The sequence below is a fragment of the Pezoporus wallicus genome, unplaced genomic scaffold (assembly GCF_028554395.1).
Source record: "Pezoporus wallicus isolate ANWC-B61680 ecotype Strahan unplaced genomic scaffold, APGP_CSIRO_Pwel_v1 contig_5958, whole genome shotgun sequence".
Lineage (NCBI taxonomy): Eukaryota > Metazoa > Chordata > Aves > Psittaciformes > Psittacidae > Pezoporus > Pezoporus wallicus.
In genome coordinates this window covers 1,900,271-1,924,563 of record NW_026638491.1, presented here as the reverse complement: position 1 = coordinate 1,924,563, position 24,293 = coordinate 1,900,271, and the positions used below count along the sequence as shown (strand labels likewise).

General features: G+C 37.1%; 1 protein-coding gene across 1 annotated transcript in view; it reads left to right on the top strand.

Moving 5' to 3' along the window:
• The window catches only part of SPON1 (spondin 1), a 194,061-nt gene that overhangs the window by 48,095 nt on the left and 121,673 nt on the right, over positions 1-24,293 (top strand). The window contains exons 4-6 of the mRNA XM_057410951.1: positions 12,557-12,630; positions 13,303-13,425; positions 17,145-17,293. Coding sequence (XP_057266934.1) covers positions 12,557-12,630; positions 13,303-13,425; positions 17,145-17,293 — 346 coding nt within the window. The remainder of the gene's footprint in view (positions 1-12,556; positions 12,631-13,302; positions 13,426-17,144; positions 17,294-24,293) is intronic.

Here is a 24,293-nt window from a genome sequence, read left to right as displayed (position 1 = left end):
TACTCTTATTGGCCCATATGGTTACTATTTTGCACAAATACTTGTTTTTTGTAAAACAAGCTTTTAACAGAAACAAACAAACTAACAAAAGTGTCTTTTGATGAGCAGTGGGGTAGGAATGCCAGCGTTAGAATAGTACAACATGCTTCATGGTAAGACACTGATGTCAGTTCCCATTTTGATCATTGTTGAATTTTCTCCAGATTTTCTGGAAAAATCTGCAATTGAGATTAATTATTCAAGTTCACGTTCAACATAGACTCAAACACAGAGCTGATCAGAAGTGGACTGTATTCACATCTGATACTTAGAGAGATGTATGGGATATTTAAAACTTTCATTTTTATTTCTTAGAAATAATCCATGCAGAGTTTCTTGGTCCTTCTACATTGTCATAACTGTTAAGAGTACCTACTATGTGTTTAAATTGTGCACCTGGAAAAAAAAATCACAGGAAGAAGTATGTCATTTGTAGTGCTACTATACCGATATTATATAGATCTACTTTCTGATCCAAAGCTTGAAGATAAATAGAGAAGCCGTGATAAATGATGTCAGAAGGGATTTTGGTGAAATACCCAGGTCTTTTACTGTCTGACAACAGCATGACAATTGGATGTACTATGAATGAGTTGCCCCTGTCCACTTCCTTTCTTCTTAGAGGTGGAGCTTTGGCAGTTTCCATAAGAAAGTGGTGCCAATACTTACGTATTACCGCTACCGTTTTGCTAAAACGATTCCTCTGATGCCCCTTATTCTCAGGTACTGTAACCCTCTTTTCAAGCCACCCTTCTAGAAATCTGATTGTTCTTATCAGCCTTGTCTGACCTGACCCCATATGATCCATGTCCTTGAATTTTGATGCCCAGAACTGGGCATTGTAATCCTACAGATGCCTTACATGTCTCCATGTGGTCCTAGAGAAAGTGCTTCCAGCAGTGTTTGCTGCTTTTCATAAGAGAACATTTACTAGACTTCCTTCATCCTGCTATCAAATGCTTCTCTCATTTGCTTTTCCATTTCTTTGTACAAATAATTGCTCTTATCTAAAACTAGGACTTTGTGTTTAATGTTATATAATTACAGCTTGATACTGTCTGCAGTCAGGCACTTGTTCTCTATTCATGTTATTAATGCAAATACTGATGTATGTGCATAGCTACACTGAACTTGAAACTCTTCAGTGAGTTACACCTGAGTTCTAAACACATGAAAAAGCAAAATCATTTGTTTTGAACACATGAATACTGCTGCCCAAAAATTCCTGCCATCTATTTCTGATGTAAGTAATGTGTAAGCATTTTTTTTTTTAAAAAAAGATAAAATCTGAGATTTGGGGTCTGTGTATTTAGAAATCTTAGATTTATGCAAAAAAAAAATCAAGAAAATATTTTCTTTGGTAGTATTTTTTTATTGACAAAATTTGTGTTGAAGGAGGATAAATCCTCAAAGAGTTATTGCATCTATTTATATATACAAGACAGGAAATGCAAAAATATTTAAGACATGTAAGGAAGGAATATATCTGAAGTATCTTGCACTGAAACCTGATGTTGTCTGAATTTTGCTCCCAGTAAGTGGAGAAATAAATCAGAACTCTGATTTCTTTCTGGCCAAGTCTTTAGTGTAGAGTCGCTATTTTCATAAATGTCAAGTAGTGGCATGATTAAAAACATAATAAATAAACAGACTCCATAATTTTCTTGCTGTTTGCTGTTTGTAAATGAAAATAGTTTTTAATTTAAGAACCCAGCAGCTGTAGAGTGTTTGCCATGCAGTAGCAGCTGTCAGGAGCACTCCTGCTTATGTTACAAACAGATGTTTAATTTGACTTCAATGACATTGTCAATTTTTGAGGGGAAACAAAGAGGGGAAAGGAATAAAAATAATCATCATAATCATAATTTGATTTCCTTTTAAAACATAAAGCAGAATTGCTATTGATGAAATCTCCAATGTTTTCATTTTGTTTTACTGAATATTTTAAATCAGTGGGGTTTTTAATTACACGAATTGAAATTAAGCTTTCTCAGTGCATGGTAATTCATGTAAAGGAAGGGAATTATGTCAGGAAACGAATGTGTTATTTTAATGTAGTATGCTACATTTTAAAAATATTATTTATGAATCAAAATATACTATTTCTGCAGTTTATAGATGAAGAGATTTTTGCCTCTATGTTAAACCCAGGGCAACAGTGAGCCCACTGTAATACAAACATCATTCTGTTTACTGCAGTTTAACAGTATTCTCATTTCACATCAACAAAAGTGAAGGGCAGAGTGGGTCCAGTAATGATGAAATGAGATAATGAAAGAGCTAAGTAACATGATGTGGCTAATTTTTAATTTTAGTGACCAATGATTTTATACAGTATGTGCCCTGTGACTAGGAGGCCTTAGTAAAATGTGATTTTAGAATATCTTGGCAAGATCGACTGTTACTCAAAATGTTTATAGACCTAGACAAGAGAGATGAAATTGGCAGTTTATGGTCTCAATACTGAAACGCTGGCAATTTTTGGATGCTACAAAGTCTAATTTAAATTAGTCATAAAGATGGCACACCTTCCTTGTCATTTGCTCCTTTGCAATCCAATCTGCTCAGGTATTTCAGGGCTCTGTGTCTCTATGAGGGTGTGCAATAAGCCTGCAGTTAAATTAAAGAAGGTATATTGGGTATGCTGATTTGTGTGAAATTTTCTGTGTTAGCAAAATTTTTCTAGCATGCCAAGTTCAGTATTTGCTGAACTGTCTGCATGCCACAAGAATCCAGCACAGCTCTGCAGAATACATTTTATAGGTAAAATTTCAAGCCCAACTGTATTTCGGTATGAAAGGCAAATGGGTGAATTAACCATCCTTACTTATAGTGAATAGTTTTTAAATTCTCATGTGGATTTAAATATATTAACTGGAGACTCTTGAAGAGTGTTCAGAATCTGAACACTGTATTTATCTTAATTTTCTTTTTTTTTTGTTTTCATATGAAGCACCACTAAATCAGTTCTGATTTGTTTCCTTAAAGCAGTTGCTACGTGGCTTACTGCAATTCTTTAGAAATTATGAAAGGAAAAGAGCACCTAGAAATAATAATTGATCTTCATGTAAACTGATGAATTGATTCTTATTGTCTTTTTACTTACCTGGTTTGACAGTGTTTTGAAGGGGTTTGTGAAAGGGTTGAAACATTAAATTCACCAATAATTGAGTGGTTTTTTTTCTTGCAGTAATTAGGTATGCACTTTTTCTGTCTTTTATCCTTCATTAGACATGCATTAAGTATCTTTGCTGCCTGAATGCTTTCTGCACTGCTTTCCTGAATAAATAGATCTGTTGCTCAGTCAGTTCACTGCTTCAGCAGAATGTGGTTTGAAGTCTTGCAATGCACCAGAAAGCAAGCTTGGTTCCTTCAGTGGTTCCTGGGTTTTCATTTGCTGCAGAATAGATATAAGCTGCAGATGCCAAGGGCCTGTGTCTAGCGAAGGAATCGGCCCTGTTTGTTAGGGAGGTAATGAGCTTGATGCTGGCTTACTGCATATTGTATCTACCCTGGTGATATGTTTAATTTGTACCAACACCTCATTTAAATTCTACAGATTACCCATCCTAATGTTGCTTGCCATACATATCTCTGAAAATTGAATATACGCTTGCTTGGTACATAGGAAAAAGGTGTAATCTCTCATGATGCAATTGCCTTGCAGTAGTTTTTTGAAGTAGATACACAATGAGACATGAAACTTGTCTACAAAATAGAAAAATGTTCCATACTGCAGGGCTGATGCCATATTCTGAGATGCCACCATTTCATGATGGTTCATAAGGAATTGTCTTGTTCATCAAAGTTAATTTAGATAACAAATACTAATAAACAGCCATTTATCTAATCGCTCTGTATAAATTGTGGACAAAACATTGTTTTCAATACAGTGAAGAAACCCAAGTAGTTCTTCATTCTTCCCACTTTTATAGTATTTGCCTGCATTTTTGCTGCACATAGTTCTACGCACAAAATACTAAATTTGTTCAGGCAACTAAACAATTAACTCATAATTAAACAACAAACTCATTAACAGGAAGCAAATTTCACAGATACTCAGAAATGTGTATTATCAGTAAGCCATTGCATTCAGCAAGAATAAATTTTTAAGTACTATCCTAATAATTTTTCAGTTTTCCAGTGGCTACTCATGCATCAGATGAAATTCAGGCTGTGATTGCCTTCTGATTAAGTGAAACTGAAGTTGGTAATTGATTTCAGTGGAAGGTTGGTCAGTTCTGAATGGAATGTCATCTCACAATCAACAGCAGCATAAGATTGCAGGGCACATCTCTGTTTTCAAAACACCTTCAACATCATTGCATGCTTTAATTTTCAAAGCATGTGTGTATTCTGTCTCTCTGTGTGAATGCTTGGTGGTAGCAAATAACTGCCTGCTATGAAAACCAATATCAGACTGGTATCTTGCAGATTTGTTTTCTTTGTTGCTTCAGTTTTGAAATCTAAACCAGCTACTGGAAGAGTTCGAATTGCACTGCTGTGGTCCATCACAAAACCACAACTGATTTGTATATTTCGCATGCACAATACTGGAGGAGCAGCCCTGCTTTTCTCTTCAACTCTGATACCTTGCTCTATTTCCTCCCGTGTCTGTAATCATGTGCAGTATTTCTCAGTTATCCACATTCAGACATTTCCTTCTTAGAGTTTCTAATGAACTTAATCTAATTAACTTCACTTTTCTTCCACATAAAACTTGGTAGGGCTGGATTCTAGATCCTAGACTTTGCCTGCTTCTCAAAGCTGCTAATACTAATGGTAATTCACAGCCTTAATCCTTTCATTTCTACTTACTGCTGTTCACAGTGCTCCTTTAACAGTGCTATTTATGTGCTCTCCTTGTCCTGATGATTGAGGGAGATACAGACTGCATAGTGTTTCCTTAATCCCTAGTCCTTTATGCATAGTTGTAATCATTGTAATCACTTCTTCCATGAAATGGTGACCTTTATCCAGATCAACAAGATTTCAAGAGCACCACAGAGGCAAAAGGCTTCTTGATACTGTTGGGTTGTTTTCCTCTCCCTGCCGCTGAATGATGTTTTATGGAAGAAGCTTCAAACCAACCACCTTGAGAAGGAATCGGTCACCTTCAAGGAGGTTCATTATCCCAGACAGTTTTGGGAAGCTAATTGTATATAATGTATATGTAGTCACAGCCACAATTCTCAGCAAAGAGAGAGGACTAGACTTTTTTCTTGCCTCCCTATTCATATCTTGGACATTTTTTGATTCTTTTCCTAATGCTTTTTTTTTAGTACCTTTCAACATTGTTATTTCCTTAACCCTAAGGGTATTTTTCTGATTTTCACATAGTGTGCTTAGCAACTCCTTCTCCATTTATTTTCTTGGTCCTTTTGTTTGCTGTGCTCCAGTAACAGTGATTACTGTATATTTCACTGTCCCAGGTCTGTGCTGCTTTATTCTCCTCTCCGTCCCTCCGAGAGCAGGGGGAGGGCAAGAAAGGGGGGAAGTGAGCGCTGCTGAATCTTCTTTATCATCCTATTCAGCTTCCGGATCCTTACTCCTTTGAGCCTTTAGACACCTAATTCATAAGTGTTCCCCATGTCAATTTTCATGCTTATGAATCTCTTTTACATCAATTCTTATTAAAAAAACAGCTCTGTCACCCAGCCTTTACCTTCTCCCAATCTAATCAATCATCTGATATTGTTTTCCCTTTGCACAATAATCTGGGTCAGGTAAAATCACAACAGACTTTTTTTGGTGTCTTTAAACTTCAAGGATTACTGTGGTCTGTTTGCTGGGCTGACCTGCTTAGAGTTGTTCCATTCAGCTTCAATGCATGCATGCCCTGTACACGGTTTCCATCAATATACTTTGAAATTCCACTAGTAAGCCAAAGGTGATTTCTGTTGTAATTTTGTACTGAAATCGTTCAAAATCTTCCTCAGTCCCATGTGTAGGTGTTGTCTGTAAATGATTAGGCATTGCCCTTCTGTTCCCGTGTTGATTAGAGCACAATAAAAGAGATCAGGTTACTGAACTTGTCTGAGGCTAATCTGTGGTTTGTTAACATTAATGTCCATGAAACAATAGAAGTATTGGAAGCTCTGTGCTTCCCGTCATGATCCTGGCAGAGTATACTTTAAAGGCAACTTCTTATTCGCATCATTCATAGGGGCAGTACATGTGAATGTTTCAGTTTTGCATTGTCCAAGCAGCTGCTCAGTATTCCCAAACATAGAATGAAGAGCACAGCTCTGGTATTGATATTTTTATTTATTTGTAGGTTACTGGGGCCAGCTTGTTTTTTTGATCTGTTGTAGCAAAACTGCTACTATTGCTGCTGGTGTGGCAGCTAATCAGACACTAGAAGGTTATATTCAATTTAGCATTTCTAGGACTGAAGCAGGAGAGTAAAACCCTGCTGTACAGGCTCCCTGCATTGCATTCTCTAAAAATCTACCTATCAATGTTTTGCAATAATATTGGCTACAAATCCTTACTGCAACAAATTTTTGCAACCAGAACAATTGTACGAACTGAAGACTCTACCTGACATTGGTCTCGGCTGCAAACTTGTTGCAGCAGATGTTAAACAAAGAGAAGCTTTATGAAAACCTGCCTAGTAGAATAACTTCATGGATTAATTTGATCATTCTTTTATAACTGTAAGTTGCATGAACAGGGTGGTCTTTCAGCTATTTCTGAAATACAATTTGAATGTGCCTTCTTCCCATGTACTATCCCTTCAGAATGAGGAAAGTGGAACAGATCAGTGCCCTCTTATCTTGATTGGTCCTTTCTTTCCTTTCATTTCTCTGCACTCATGTCTTCCAGTGTAAACAGGCAGTATATCTTGGCATGAGCTGTCTGGATGTTTGGTAGGCTGCAGTCTCATCAGAAAAGCCCAGGTAGAAGAGATTCAGATATTACAGGTATTAATTCTTGAAAGCTGAAACGTGTGTCTTAGCTGTGCTATCTCTTCTGATGGTTTCAGATCCAGTTCTAGTGGATATGTAGTGACAGACTTAACTTCAAGTACTAAAGGTACTGCATCCAAATAATCCTACTCTAGGCAGATATATTCATAATTTTAAGGTCTCTTTTTACTATTAAGCATTTTAATATCAAGTGAAATTATCTTAGTTTCAGTGGGTATTAATTCTGTTCATTGTGTCACATTAACCTTCAAGCTCCTGTCAACTGAAATGAGGTGAAGATTTTTCTTGATTGGAAGACATCAAGACATTTGGAAGATTTTTCTTGATTGGAAGACATTGCAAGACACTTTACTCCAGTTTGGATTCCTGCTGCTGAATACCCAGTAATCAGTATTTCACAAGTGGGTGGACCTGGTTAGGATGTTTCTCTGACATATTTTTGTCTGTGCAAGCAAATAATTCAGTACACTGCTAGTTGACACCTCTTCCAAAGCAATAGCTGGAGAATAACAGCTCTGATATTTTTGGGTTATATCTACAAATTTTCTTCCTTCCTTCCTGAATCCCCTACAGATATTAAAGATTTAGAACAATTTTTCTAAAGTTTTGGGGAATTTTTTTAAGCTTCGTTGACTGGACAATTATGTTGAAGTTTAACTTTTACTTATTTTTCTATTTTTTAAATACAATATAAAAAAAAATGTTGTTTGTGGGTTTATTTTCTTGTTTTTTATCACCCCCAACCTGGAGTGAGGGCAAGTGGCTTGACAAGGGAGAGAAATATGTGTAGGATATAAAGATTAAAAGAAATGTAAAAGGGCAAATATGTTTTTTACCGTGTCACAGCTGTCCACACTTGCTGTGCAATAATAGCAAGATCAGCAGAGGTCAAATAGTGACAGCAAAGAGCTTGAGCACTGGTGAAGAATAGCGCATATTGGAGGGTTTGAAATGGAACCTTTGCCAGTGTAGTTCATTTTTTTGCCATATAAAGTAGGTAAAGCAGACTAGAGACTGAAAATGGGGGCAATGATTGCCCCTTCTCTTGAACAGCCAGAGGAATCAAGTCTTTGACAAATGGGTGTTATATGGGTTGCACAGGCCTTTTAAGCAGAAGTAAAAAAAAATGCTTGATAAGTTTTTTTGGTTTTTTTTTCATTTTTTTCATTTTGATTTTTGGATTTATTAGTTAATACACAAATGCAGTGCATCAGTTCTTATTACAAGTTAGCTCAATGGATACAGCTATGAGGTTGTGTGACTTTGGGCCCACTAGCTTGATAAAAATGATATTCCCACCTTTGCTAGATTTTTTCCATCTACTCCACAAAACCCGTGCTCAGAATAACAAAATAAATCTATTCCCCAAACACCCAGTCCTATCCAGTCTTTTCTGCCTTTTCTTTATAATGCCTAGTTTTAAACTTAAAGGAGATAGTACTTGCTACAAACAATGGTGACTAGCAAAATACCTGGTGAAGATGCAGCCCACAAAGAGCAGTGGGCTTTAAGCAGTACGAAATTTGCCCAGGAGTCCCAGACAAACTCCTCCTTTCATCTTTTTTGCTTCTATTGTTTTGGATTCTCTTCTCCCACAAGTAATAGGTGTAGTGTACATGTCAGAAATACTTTTGTCAGTATGAGTTTTTATGCTGTAGATTTTAGATTAAATATTTATGTCTTGTGGCCATTCAAGCAAAGAACAGAGAAATTTTCTGAGGACAAATACAAGATAGCAGCATATATAATTGTGTTTTCCCTTAGAGCTTTTTGTTGTATTATACATGATGGCCAAATCAGTCCTGAAGTAAGTGAGCTTCCATGGGTTTTGTTTGTTGATTTCCTGTTTTGTTTGGACTTTGTAAGCGGTGTCTTGTTTGGTTCATTTGAGTAAGCTTTGGCAAACTGGTTCTTTAAAATTATGTTTAAAGCAGAGGATCATAGAATGCTGTAGGTTGGAATGGACTTCTGGAAGTTGTTTAATCCACATCCCTGCCTGAAGTTGGTGTTGTTACATCAGGTAACTTGAGTAGGTTGCTAAGACATCTGATCAAGTTTTGAATATATCATGGGGCCTTGAATGTCTAGGCAGCCTGTTTCAGTGTTTGATCACTTTGACTGTCCTTGTGGTAGGAAAGATTTTCCTTGTATCTGCATGACATTTTTTGTGTCCACACTTGTCTGTTACCTTGCATCCTACCCCCATGCACTTCTGAGAAGCATCTGGCTCTACCTCTTCTGTATCTTTCCTATAGTTAGCTGAAGACAACAAGCAGTAAGATCCGTCCTTTGCATTTTCTTCTCTCAGCCTCTCCTCAAACATCATGGGCTCCATTCCTCTAATAATCTTAATAACCTTTCACTGGAGTTTCCCTAGTAATGTAGTGTCTTTCTTTAATTGGGCAGCCCACAACTGGATGTAATACTCCAGATGTGGCCTCACAATTATCAAATGGAGGGGAAGAAATCCCATTCCTCTACCAGGTTACTAAGCTTTTGCTGACACTCCCCCCCCCCTCCCCAGGAGGCTGGTGCCTCCTGACCCAGCAGCTATGGCGTTCTGCTGACTCATGGTCAGCTTGTCCACCAAAACCGCCAAGGTGTTTCCTGTAAAGCTGCTCTCTGGCTAGCAGGTGCCCATACTGTACTGTTGTAACTGCATTATTCCACCCTGTGTGCAAGACTTTGACTTTTCATGGGGTTCCTGCCAATCCATTTCTTAAATCTGTTGGAAATCAGCCTGAGTACTAGCCTTACCCTCCAGCATGTCAACTGCTCCCTCAATATCCTTTGCAAACTTGTTGAGGTTGCACTCTACCCTCTTATCCAGGACATTAATGAAGATGCTATTGCCCCTACTGTCAGTCCTGGAGGATGGCGGCTGGTAACTGGCCACTGTATGAGAAATTAAAGCATCTTCATAATGTGTGAGTTGTGACAACGCATATACATTGCAGCTCAGATTGCTCTTACTTTGAATTTTATTAATCATCATACATGATTTTCCAGTTGTATACTACAGTGTTTGCAAAACCTGATTGATGGTGTATAAAACATAGTATGTCTTTCACTGAGTCTGTATGCAAATATTGGTTTTCAATTGCAGTGTAGCACACAGAAAGTCTTTAAAGTTGTCTTTGGTTTTCAATGCAAAGACTGGAAAACCTAAGGTAGCATGCCACAGGCTGGCCATTGGGCTGATATTCTTGCCAGCAGTTCTTTTAGTGGTTTTGTTTGTTTTATTTTTCTCCTTGTTTCCTGCTGGAAACCTTGAAAAAGATTTCTCAGAAAGCTTTCATTCTGCTTCTCACATACTTGATTGGTCTCTTCTGGCACTTTAAATTGCTCCATGATAGTTTTCATGTTAATATGAAAGACAGATAGGTTTCATTTACTTTCTATTATTTGCTACAGGCTCATATTTATCCCTAGTGTAAACACTGCCTTATAAAGATGAGACCTAGGAGTTGCCCTTCACCAAATACTGGCAGATCATGTCTTTGCTTTTTGCAAACATCAGTCTTGCTCTTCCTTGTTTCACAGTTTTTTCACAGTGTTGGTTAGTGGCCTGTGTTGTCATTTGCTACATCTTCCTTTAGGAGTTGCCAGCACTACTATGGATGAGAGTGAGCTGTAGTTTGTGCACCCTTTCAGGTTTGATCTAGCTTTGAGAGGTTTACAAAATCCACATATTCTCCCAGGTGCTTTACAATGTGAAACAAAGAATTCCTTCCACTCCTACTCTAGCCTTGTACCTTGGCAAAAAAAGCACAGTACAATTGCATCTTAATTTTGGTAACTTTATGGGTGGGACAATTGCCAAGTTCTTAGCCAGTTTTCTGAAAACCTGAAAAGGATATTTTTGGGTATAGACTCTGGGCCAGATGTAGCTCTGGTCTGGCCACGCTCATCACCCTCTGTACTGGTTGGTAGGGGTGGCAGGTGCATGTGCCCCGGCTAAAGCCCCAACCAAAGCCTTGGCCAAATCCCACTAAATCTTCCCGAGACAGGCTCCAGGGAAAGTCTTCCGTGCGCAGCTCTTGTCCGGTCCACCTGGTGGCGCTGGTGGCTCAGGGGCGGGAAGTGGGCCCTAAGTGCACGGGGTACATGACCATAGCTGGTCACAGGTCAGACTGGCCCAGGATGTGAAGCAGCCCCCGGGGCAGCCATTCTGAGCCGCTGCTCCACAAAGAAAAGCTCCTGCAGCCGGGGATCTCCCTGGAGTTGGGAGCTGGTCGAGGGGAGAGCCCTCCCTGTGGAGGTGAGTGATGGTGCACGTTGGGTTCTTGAACATCGACTGTGAGAGCAGCGGGGTAGTGGCGAGTCCATGCGACACCCCATATGACATTTTTTTTCTCACTTCAGTTAGTATGAGTGAGGAGTAATTCAAGTTATTACAAGATAAATATTTGACTGTAAGGTTAAGCTAAGACAAGAGTCTGGCCCTTGCCATGTAGAGTTTTAAAAAGGAGTTACGGTACAACATGTTGCTGGAAGAATGTGCTCCCTCACTGATAAGCACAGAATGCCAGCTCCTGAAGAAGGTTCTCCTCAGAAAAACCTGTGCAAAGAATGTCTTTGACTTTAACAAAATTCCGTTTTCTTATAGACAGAAGATAGAAGTTTACATACAAATTAAATTTTTATAGTTAAAAAAATAGTCAAAGAAGCCAGTTAAGTTTGATTAGTACTGGAAGGGGTCACCCGAGCCATTTGAACTTATTTTCCAGTTGATTATTGGTTTTGATATTTACCATATGGTGGTTACATGACCCTAATAATTAAGGAGAACTTGGGTTCGGTGCTTTGCTGACTTGAAGATCTTTGATGCAAAATTCAGTTTATGTTCTCTAAGATGGGAGGCTAAATCTCAGCCGAATTTCATCTGTACCATTCCAGCTGTGAAAAATAAACTTACATGATTTTCCCTGGATCATTTTCAGGTTCAGCCTCCTTCTCCTCCCCCCTGCTGAGGCTCACAAACTCACATTTTGTTTGAACTATAAACCTTAATAAATTATTCTGCATTTAATTACTTGAAAGTGGCTTGTCTTCTGGAACCTTTGAATTGCTTTTAAAGACCTTAGCTTATGCTACCTCTTTTTCTGTGTTACGTGATATTTGTGCTGAATTGCTGTCATGTATCAAAAGTACTTGTGTCTTCACAGTGCCATGTAATTTCCTACAAACAGCTGCTTGCTTTATCTGTACTATTGTTTCTGAAATTGAATACAGTTTTAGTATTTCAATATAAGATTTGATTGAAATATTGCATATTCAGTTGACCATCATGCATTCCAAGAGCAGAGAGCCTCATCCTATGACTGTGATCGCTTCTCCGAAGGTAATAACATTCCAAGGTTCTGAAAATGTGATGAAATTCAAATGCAGTTTGAATTAAAAATATCCTATCTGTAGTCCTGTATGTATATGTGTTGTCAGAAGATGGAAATATGCCTAGGTCTTAGCAGTCCAGTTCTGTCCTTTTGCTAATTTATCATGCATTTCCTCCTTCCTTTAAGGAATAAATGTATTTAAAGCTTTTTTTTTTTTCCTTTCTTTCTTTTTTCTCTCTCTCCTTATAGGGCCAGTATTGTGCAGAAGCGCATAATTTATTTTCAAGATGAGGGTTCTCTCACCAAAAAAATTTGTGAACAAGGTAGGGTAAAGTAAAACATGTTTCTGACCTCCTTGTTGTGTTCTACATATTTCTCTTAACTCATTATTTCCCACTAAAATTTTTAGACCTTGAACAGTCCAGGTTCTAATTTGGGATCTTCTGTTTAATTATGTTCTTCCTTATCACATATACTGCTCCTCCTACAGTTTTCCTTGTCTGCCCCTAATTGTGATACTTGTAACTTTTTATCTGGTCTTCATATGAAACTCATTTGTTTCTGGGGCACTTAGTTTATTGAATCCTGGGCTATTCCATCTTTTCCTAAACCTAAGAATTGCAGTTGGTTATTGCTTTGGAAATAAATTTGTGTTATGTGCTTTGGCGGTCCAGAAAATTAAAGCCTATTGTGTTTTGAGATTTTTTCCATATCAGATAAGAACTAGAAACAAACCTGTTTCAAATCTAGGATGACTGGAATAGTAGTGCCTTCTTATTAAAAATGCAGATTTCAGTTATTACATCCACTTATTTGTAAGATTCAGGTACATCAGGGTTCGAGTTTAAGCTAGTGTAGCCCAACTTAAAAATAAACAAAAAAGATGATGTGTTGGAATCACATTTATTTCCTGTAGCATTTATTATGTCAACATTGCGATCATTTGCTGAGTTTGAGTGTAACCCTTTTCAATGGGTATGTTGCTGCTTTTTCAGACTCAGCCTCAGAAGGTGTAACTGAGAAACCAATTTTAGATTGTTGTGCCTGTGGAACAGCCAAATACAGGCTAACTTTTTATGGAAACTGGTCAGAAAAAACACATCCCAAAGATTTTCCACGTGAGTATTACTGTTTTGCTATTGTTGTACTATATAGGGACTGTGAAGAGGGTTGAAGCCTGCTGTATGACACATTACTTATTTACAGCTCAGCAGTGCAAATTATGACATATATGGAATATATATATAAAAATATTCAGTATTGAAAATCTATGGATCTTTCTGTAAATGCTATCTGTTAAAAATAAATTCTATTACTTTGTCTGATATTTTGAATGGAGGTACGTATGAGATCACAATTTCAAGATTTCTTTGTGGTGGAAAAGTTACTTTTTTTGGCTTATAATCTACAGTTAGGAAATGAGATTTTGAGAAAAAGGCCACCATGGATGGACAGCACACTGACATCTTGATACTTCAACCATGCCAATCTAGCCAGTATGTTTTCCTTCAAAGTCTTTTAAAAAGATTCTAGTTAGTTTTGGTGAGCCCTGAATCTTGCTGCCCAAGGACACTAATTAGATATATAAACCTTTATAATATCATCTTCTTTGTTAGTTTCATAGACAGATAAAATACAGAATCTGAGCTTTGCCTGTCTTTTTTTTTTTAAGTTTCTGAACTACAGAATCAGTATTCTTGTTGCAGTAACCCAAGTAACTGTAAAGAGCTAAAATTACAAAAACGTGTATTATGCATTTGTTCCTTCGTTACTGACTCCACAGTCTGTGGTAATAAGGGTTAGGAAACAATTTGAGAAGATGAATCTCATTTTACTTGTCTTTAAACTTTGTTCTGTTGTCTGTGGCCGATACTTATATAGACTTCATATGTCAATTATAACTCAAATACAGTTTTTGTATTAGTTATCTCAGGGTCTTAACAGCCTAAGAAGTATTGCTTATGTTGACTCTCATAATTTTAAGTTGAATGCAGCATTATTCAAATATTATTTGTCAGCATAATGCATGGCAGATGAATAAGCAAACCCAGTAATTGCAGGAATGCCCTTTTAGGTTGCTGCATTATTTGTATATTTGCTGAGTGCAACATTATCCGCATTATTTGCATGGATTCAGCTGGTGATTAGAAATAGTGTATGAGAAAATGATTGAAAACTATGAAATGACTATGACTTAATGATGTAATATTGGGGTAAATGGCCTTTTCTTTTAGAACTAAGTCAGTAAGCACATAAGGAGTATGGGTGCGTGAATGAAAGTAAGCAAGTTGTAATAGTTTGCCACAATATTGGACTCTGTAGACTGTCTCTCCCCACTGAGAAAGTCTTGAATAATATTAATGTTAAAAAAAAAAAAAAAAGGGCAAAGTGAAAAGCATGTAATACTAACAGGTTTAAGCACAGTAAGAGCAGCTGATAAGATTTTATGTTGAAATTTCTGAAAGTCATGAAAAAGATCTCATCCAGATCTAATGATGTCAATAATGAAAACTAGTCATTGATGTTATTCTTTAAAATGTTGATCTTGTGGAGTAATTACATTAAAATAAAGCGTTATTCATGATGGACTGTGATAAATCACTAATTATTTGCCAACGCATCACATAAAAAATTCTGCTCTCTATATATCAGTATGGGTGAAGTAGAAAGCAGATCATTATACTTTCCACCTTTTATTTAATTTATCTTTTTATTTGCTTTAAAAATCCCTGAATAATAGGTACTTCATTGCTTAGCTTTTCTCCAAAGAACTGCTTTTGCCAAATGAAGTATTTTCTTTTGCTATTACACAGAAATATTCCTGCAAGGCACAGCACAACCCTTTTAATTCTGGGAAACTATTCTGAGGTTATCCTAAATAATTTCACATTTATTATACTATTGCAATTAAAATACCTCTGTTCCATTCAATTTAAAAGATGTTTTCAGAGTTATCAGATGTGTCTATGAAACACTGCTTAGAATGAAACTGCTGCAGCACAGTCTTGTTCTGAGTGTGCCGACTGAATGGAGAGAGATATACCACAGCTGTAGAAAGGGTTCAAAAGCTAACTCTTGAAACAGTTTTGCTCTGCAGAGCCAGTATCTTCAGGGAGAGGTGTTTGGTGGAAGAGCTCTGATTGCAAAATGTTCAAATTTTCTTGTCCTGTTCAAGATAGAGAGGGAGAGAAGCTTTGGAGCACATGGAACAATTCATTATCATTTTTACTGAAGACTTAGAGGCACTCTGGTTCCTCTCTGTAGTGTTGCATTTTTCTTTTGCAGGGACTGTGTGAAACCTTCCCTTTCAGTAAACTTAAGTGTCACAGTCTGTCAGGGAAAGCTGTTGTCTATGACTTGTGAGATCGTTAGAAGTGTGTGCTAGGAAGGAAGAATGGGCAAAACTGGTGGTCCCATCACTGGACCTGAATGACAGTATCTCTCTCTGGTTTGACAAGGTGCCAGTATATATTTAAGGAACTACTAGGTCTTAGATTAAGAAACCATCTTTTGACACTGTTGTCTCCTGAGCTATTACCTGTGGGGGAGTGGAGGTTTAGTTGTTTTGCGTATGGTTTTGATTTTTGCCCTCCATATGGGGCTCAAGTACAGCTTAGCTTTAATTGATTCTGAAAACAACAAGCCTGATACAATTCAGAGCTAAGTAAGTGTACTTTGGTACAAATTTAGCATTAAGGAAATGTTAGAGGCTCTGCTGTGTTGCTAGGCCATTTCCCTTATCTATCTATTCTGCTTGCTATGCTTTTTTAGCTTTCTTTTTTCCCCTACTGTTGGTTTTCATTTTTTATTTCTAATCTATTTTCTGTTCTCCTGTGGTTAGGTTCCTGAATCTGACTTTATCTATTCAATTCTCTACACTGTCTTTTTCAATGTCATTGACCCACCTTTTATTTCTTAAATTTGCATTCCTCTTATTTACTTCATTATTCATTTTTCATTCATTTATTCTAGTTTTCAGCTGGTTTTGCTGCTACTCTCTATAGTTTGCATTGCAAAGAAAAATGTTAAATATTATCTCACTCCATCATTCTGTCTCACTCATCTCCTAGTCTTTGCACTGTTACCAGACTGTTTGCTTATATGAGCAGTTAATTTTCTCATCCTTTTCCTTTAAGCATTCTTTTTCCCAAAATCTTTGCAGAGTTATTTGACACTTGAGTTCAATTTTATTTCCAGCACTGTGGGACTTGTGTGACTCCTTATTTCTGCTTGACTCTCTTTTCAATTCAATCAGACTTCTATAAGATTTTTCTCTTTAAACCTTGACATTTTATTCTTTTTCTGTTCAGCAAGACAAGAAACAAACCAGGAATTCTTTGCCTAGCTTTACAACTCTTACACTGAGAAATCTGAACAAGTAAACTCAGTGAATATAGACGCACCAAAATTCGCTTCTTTGCTCACTTCCTAAATTAATAGGCACCACTACTAATGGAAACAACTTGCTGTTAACCTTTGAGTGACCACTGAAGTCTTCCCTTGCAAGTTCCATCCCTCAAAATATTTTATATGGAAAGTTAAAATTACTTAAACTTCCTGAATTGAAGTCTTTGGCGGAAAAAAAATATCTGGGAGGCTGCTTTGTTAGTTGGAATACAGTCTTTCTCACCATTGCTGCCTGTGTTGTTATATCCAACAATTACTGACACTCTAAAGATACAGTGTATTGATGGAGTGGGAACTGACAGCATGCAAAAAACTTGGTGCTGGTGAAGACCGGGCACTTCAAACCTTGCACTTGAGTAACAAATTAGGAATTGTGCTTTGAAGTTGTTTGGGTTATTAATTTTATTTTATTCCCCTCCCTCCCCGATAGGACGCACCAACCACTGGTCTGCTATCATTGGTAGTTCTCACTCAAAAAACTACATCCTTTGGGAGTATGGAGGATATGCTAGTGAAGGTGTCAAACAAGTCGCAGAGTTGGGATCCCCAGTGAAGATGGAAGAAGAAATTCGACAACAAGTAGGTGTAATTTAGTGCATACTTAAAAAAAAATGCATCCTGCCTTGGTCTGCAAGTGATTTGTCATTGACAATGTCTGTGAACGTCATTTTGCCAGTTTATTTTTGGTTAAGCAGATTAGGAGAGCTGCCTTTCTTTCTAGGCTCATTCCTACTCTGGCAGAAGTTTTTGCCTGTGAAAGGGCAAGTAAATTGCAGTATTCTGAACTTAGAGATATCTGTGTGTCATGTAAGGCATAAATCAGAGGTAGAAAAGTAAAATTCATCTTTCTGGGCATAATTATGGAGGCACATATAATTTGTTAAAGGAAGACCTTGAAGACTGCTAGCAGGATTCCTTATTCCTTTTTAAAGTGGCAATTTTTCACTTTATAGTATATAACAGCATTTAGATTTGTTTTTTTTTGTTTGTTTCTCTTTTTTGCTGGTGTGCACCTTATTTGCAATTTTCTGCAGATTCATTCAAGTTAGAAATGCTCTTACAGGAAAGTGAGGTGATTTTTGTTGCTAAGCAGGGGAGCTTTACACAACTGTACTAATGAAAACTGATGAATCAGGATTAACGGTTTAAGGGCAGAAGAGCCTTTACAATTTATCATCTTACAGGGGATTGATTCAGCTGAACAGAAATCAATCTTTCAAACAGTTTATAGATAATTTTCATTTTGTTACATGAAGTAACATGCAACGAAATAAGATCTACCAGGACATGGTGATGATTATTTTTAGGATGTCTACCCCCATGAAGTTTAAGGACTCACTAGAGACCAACCTCAGTTGTAAGACAGAAAGGATGTAAATATTATTACATATAATAGAGCTATACATATGATTTTATGTATATGTATGTGTGTGGGAAAGTGCATTATATAATATATAGTTATCATTGCTTCACATGGTAGAGAAAGTAGAAGGTGCTCCTAACAGTATCACCTTGTACAATCAGGACAAAAGGGAAAATTCATTTGGTAAAAAGAGTTAAAAGCAGAAAAGTTAAAGACAGGTTTGGTTTAATGCAGTCTCTGTTTGAGTCTGCTTTCCTGACTTCCCCCCAAACTGATTAAGTGATACAAGAAAAATTAAATAAAACCAATTTATAACATAATAGATTATAGGGGATATGTAGGGGAATATGAAAGGGAAAAGCAATGAGAAGTTGGGGGAAGGGGGAGATATGATGATTGGGACGTTACTCTTTTTCTCATACTAAACCTTGGTGTACTAGGGGAAAGAAAATAGGCCTTGATCATACATAACATGCCTTTGCAACTTTACAGAGAAGTGTCTGGATTTTACCCTAGCAATCCAATATAAACCCAGATGGATGAAAATTCTAGTATTCTTTATACCACATGTGATTTGTCATTTTTCCTGCTTGCTTGGCAAATCAAGATTTTCTCATAACAGGTCCATATGAAATAAAGAAATTCAGCTTAATTAGAATCTTTGTGCAAAAAGAGATAATTTCTTTTCAGTCTTCATAAATACTTTATAAATAAGGGTTTGGAACATCAGAACTGCCACTATACAAAGATTAGGTCTGCTCCAGAAGTAGCAGGGGCGTAGGGAAAGTATGGGATGAAGTACAAACAGAGGTGCAGTTATGAAAGGTCATACTGAACGTTGGTGAAAGAGGCAGTGAATGAAGAGAATCTGGTAAAGAAAAAATATGATGACTCTCTGCTTTCCAAATTCTGAGTTTTAACATGTCTTAAAGCTGTGTTAATATTTTTGAGAGAAACTAAGGTAAAGTCCTAGAATGAAGACAGCAGAGCTGCTAATGCCAGGAGCTAATTTCATTCAGGCTTCCAATACCCCTGCCAATCTTGAAATCTGATAGCATTGTTTCCTCCCCCACATTTCTCAGTCTATCCCAGAATCCTTCTGCCCATTTTCCATTTATTTTACCTTTATTTCCCTTATCTGTTGTCCTCACAGCCTTCTGCTGTAGGGTGGTGGGAGGATGCAATTCATTAAAACCACTCTTCCAAGCTGCCTTTGAGGTTTTTAAAGATACAAGTCAATTCTGTTCTTAATTCTGGTACCTGGACCCAGGTGCCTGTGCAGTGGCATGGGGCTGGGGCTGTAGTCCTTGCCTGCATCGTGCTCCCAGTAGGTAGTGTACTGCTCTCAAGGCCAGACTTGATTTGGAGATCTGCTGTGTGTCTGCTGTGTTTTGAAGGCAGTTTCTTAGGGGAATACATAGGCACATATTTATGTAACCAATGTCTGTGTTATCTAAGATTTTATTAAGGAAAAAAAAAAGTAATGATTTTCATGGATTATTACTAAAAAATTACCATCCATCTATGAAACAAAGAAAAAAGGGTTTCTTTAAGCAGAGTTTGAAGCGTTCTAACAGTTATGTCATTAACTAAAGATTCTCAAGCATGAGCATTTCTGCTCTCTATTTGACAGACTGCTGAATCATCATCAGCTTTTCCTCTTGACTGAGCACCTTCAAGTGCTCTGGTGTGTGTTGTTACTGTAAAGAGCCTCTGCCTTATTTTTGCATGAATGGCTCTGGGTACTGTAAACTTCCTTTGTAGTTTGTTTGTCTGGGAGACCTTAAAGAAACTAATCAGCCTTTTTGTTGAACTTTTCCTGGCAGCCTAAAGGAAAGCCACAGCAATGAGAGTTTTAGTAAAACAAACCATCAAGTGGTTGTTGTACGCAAGAGGATAATTCATGTGTTATACTTCAGGGGTTAAAAATGAACAGAGGGTGGAAAAGGAATTTGTGAGCACAAGAATGTTCACTGTCCTCATGTATCTCTGAAATGTATTCACTCTTTCACTTTGTTTTCAGAAAGTCTGATTTCTCCAGAACCTGATATTTGATAAACTTCCTGGGCAGAATCAAATACAGAATTTGAAAGGGGAATTCTGCAATCATATTGTGATTGCTCTGTTTAAACAAACAAACAGGTGGTCAAAATATGAACCAGAAAGAATAAAGCATAGTGCTGAATGTGATATCTTGGGTAGAGGAAATGAGATTAAAATACAGACATTGTCGTTCCTCTTTGATTTAAATGTCTTGAACCTTAAGAGAACTCATTTGGTTTTGAATATTATTTTAGGATAAATGCTGTGTTATTTTGTCACCATTTTTTGAAAAAAAAGCAAAACATGATAAGTAATATTCTGTACCTTTCTGCTATCTCCAGAAAATACAGTATGTACTCTTTTCTTATTCCTATGGACACATAGATGCCATTCTTACAGGTTTGGTTTAATGCTCTTTGAAATGTCAGTAAGTGTGATAACTTTTTCTATTGTCTTGTGACCTCAGATTAGAGCTGACAATCCCTCCAGCCCTTTCAGAAGTGCAAGTTCTGCTTTCGAGAAAGATGCTGGTAAATTTTTTGACACATAATTTAAGTTGCATGTGGTAATTGAAGATGAAACTTGAAATATCTGAACGTTCTACAGGATAATATTGTTATGACTCTATCCAGACATTTATTTTTACAAAATAGTTCTGGTTTGGATTTATTTATTTATTTATTTAAATATGGTGATGTAATTAAAAGACGAAAAGAGATTAAAAAAGAAATAAAAATAATTTCATTGTTGGATTTATCCTGTTTAATTGATTTCCCCCCCTCCCAACCCCCATCCCCCCTAAATGTAACTTTAGTATTTCAATCAAATAGTGAATGTTTCGGTAATTGTTTTGTAACAGAGCAAGATGTTGTTTCATAGAAAAATGGTGTCATTAGGTTTTTCTGACTGAAGCTGGTAAATCACCTGACTTACAAACTAAAATTGGCAGTGTATTGATTACTTTTTTGTCACAGTGCTAGGCAAATTATTATCCAGTTTTCAGAGGCACCAGCCTCTCTCTGTTCAAAAGACAGGAATGCTTAGGAATGCTTATGGTGTGGCCATAAAGTCAAATATAAAAAGCATAGTCACTATTCTTACAAATAGCCCAAAACCCCTTTAGGTTTCTGTGCAAAGCCCATAGAAATTTTCATTAGAATTTGGGCTTGGTCTAACAGCGAAATAGTAAAACACTGTCCAAGCACGCTTTCTGCTTTTGATACAGTCTGACAGCATATTTTTAATGGGGTGTTTAATCTAATTCTGGACTGATCAAGCTGCTTGATTGTAAATTTGTACCTGTAATTTGCTTGCTCAGATTCTTCTATTGCTCTGTGCATGAACCTCTACTGTGAATTACGGGACTTTTAATGGCTTTTGCAAATGTCAAGTGGTAGATTTCTTTTTGGAAGGTTTACCTTATATAATAATTTAAAATCTCTTGTTAATCGAGTTTTGTAATGCCTGTTTATTGTGCTAAATTTCATAAAGTATTCTTGCCAAAAATAAATGGATGCCTATTTATACCATAAAGGGGAGGTTTCTCTGTTTACCTATCAGTAAATAACTCATACAACAGGGTTCGGAACAACTCTTCTAGGGTGCCTTCCATCTTTTAATAAACTTCTGTTGGAAACTGTAGTTAGGATGATTCACAGTTTATGTTGCTGTCTTTAAACAAACCAACCAATTTTTCCGAATTGCATTTTTTTTTTTTAGTACTTGTTGAGAGTAAAGATATGCTTCTCTAGTAAGAAAGCTGATTTTGAATGCTGTGCTATTTTGCTCTCTGTGGCCATATGATTAATTGCTGTGAGTATGATAACACTTCAGGCCAAAATACTTTTGCAAAACAGTGGCTTGGTTATGATTCATAGAAAAACTCTAAGAACTCACCAACAAAGTTTAAGTTGACAAGCAGTTATTCTTTATTGCGGCGCCAGGAGAAATGGGGGTTAGCTTCTCCGCGCATGTCTCGTTCAAGCACCAAACAAGCCGTGATTATACAGTCATCAAACATACGTATTCATTACATTACATGCATATTCATAACACTACTTATACATGACCTCATTCTTCTAGAAAATTCCTCCCACATGCACAAAATAATTTGGTAGTGGTCTTTGGGACCCCTGGTGGTTGTTTCTTCATCATCTTCCTCTTCCTCTTCATCACTTCATCCTTTGGCTGAACGTTGGAGTTGGCCAGCCTTGTCCGTTTGCCAGCTCCTTAGTTGGTTCTAACTGGTTTCCTTAAACGTTAACTGAAGAGTTCTCTGCCTTATCATTATTATAGAGTCCACCTGGGGTCCAGGTTACTTAGTTACAAGCAAAAGGTTCATTCTATATCCCATGAGCTATCCTTCATTCTGTTTTTCTTGTCCTTTCTCCATCTCTGTTAACATTGCTTTTTCAAGTTTTATCAAGTTGCTTCTTGCCAGGTTTACTAAAAGGAACAGGAAAATGCTTTAAAATTACTGTAAAATCACTCTTTGACAGTAGAGCTGTAAAATCTTAGTGAAACAACCTGGTTACCATTGCTTATTTGGATTTGTGGTATGTCTTTAGTGCATTTGTATTTGTTATGTGCAGAGCTAGGCCAAGCATTTTGTTGTCAGAGAGAAATGAAGGTCTTTTCTGCTGCTAAAGATCTGTGAAAATCAGAGAATTTTTGCACTTGTGATCTACAAACTGTTAAACCACTGTAGTTCTGTGGTGTATAGGTATTCCCCTTGCAAGAAACAATGCTTGCAATTTGTGTGCATTATGGGGCACTCATGCCATAGAGAACGAGGATGGGTGTTTGCTATTGTTGTTTCAAGAATTTTATCTCAATATACTGTGTGGGTGTATAACGTTACATTGCAGGACATTTCTTCATCTGTTTAAAATTAGAAAATGCTTTTGGAAATTGTCAGTACTGAGCAGTCTCCTGTTAGGGTGTTGTTTCCTTAGGAAATAATCTCATGTTGACTTGCACACGCTGCACGCAAATGGAGCTCCAATCTTGCTTAATGAATTCCAGAGGTTTCACACCTCTAACTTGTGTGGGAGTCTTTGAAGTTTTGCCCTCTGAATAATTACTCAGTTTTCGGTATAAGACAATTTGTGTAACCAGTCGAGTTAAGGTTTTAACAGTTAGCTTCCTTTTCATTTACCTTAATTTGCCTTGCTGCTTATTTTCTTCCAATTATCACAGACCATCTATTTCTAATATGAAACAGGAAAAAAATACTTTTCAGTAAAATCTAATAATCTGGTTCTCTTTGAATAAAAAAACCCTTAAACAAGATAGAATTGTTCTTTTGCAAAAGACAGGGTTTAATGCAAAGGCTAGTCTTTTCTCAGTGAATCCTGATGATAAATTTTGCAGAAATTCCTGCCCCTTTTTAATGTCTGTAAGAGCTGGAGGAGCCCATCAAAGCTTATGAAGATTTTCTCTGTGTCTCTGATACCTGGATACCAGTAAAGCAATGGCAGAGGAAGGAAAGAGTAGCTTCTGGTAGGTTCATTCCTTTGGACAGTATGCAGTATTCTTTGTTCTCCAGTACACAGACATAAAAGTCACTAGGAAATGTTGTTTGATCAAGACAATATGATTGGATTGCTTTTAAAATATCCTGCCTTTTCATTTCCTGCAGCTATATTTTATCATATGGTTCTGCTGTCACAAAATTATTACTATCCTGTAGCAGATTCATTCAGTGGAAAGATGCAACGGAATGAATTTCAGTTTATTTTCCTTCAGCCTACTAGTTGTAGTATTTTTAAAACATGAACATTTCCAATGAATTGATTCTTCTTGTGGGGATAGGCTGAGGGACAAACTCTATCTGACAGCAGTAGTTCAGCACTCCTAACATCAGACTTTGGTCAGAAGAATCAGTCTTATTACTTTGTTCAAATTACTATTTGGAATGGCAGATCTAAATTCTAACAAGAAACAACAGACGCATTTAAGGAGTGACTCTAAGGCACTCAGGAACTATCTTACAGCAACACGAGCAGAACGTTAAGTAGCACAAACTGTAGAAGAGCTAACACCACTAATGCCAAATTGCTTGTCAGGCATGTAGAGCAGATACTTAGGCTCCTCCTACTCTGGGAGACATTGCCTAAACTCCTCTTGACTTTAGCAAAGTCTGTATTTTAAGGGTGCAGAGTACCCCTGAAA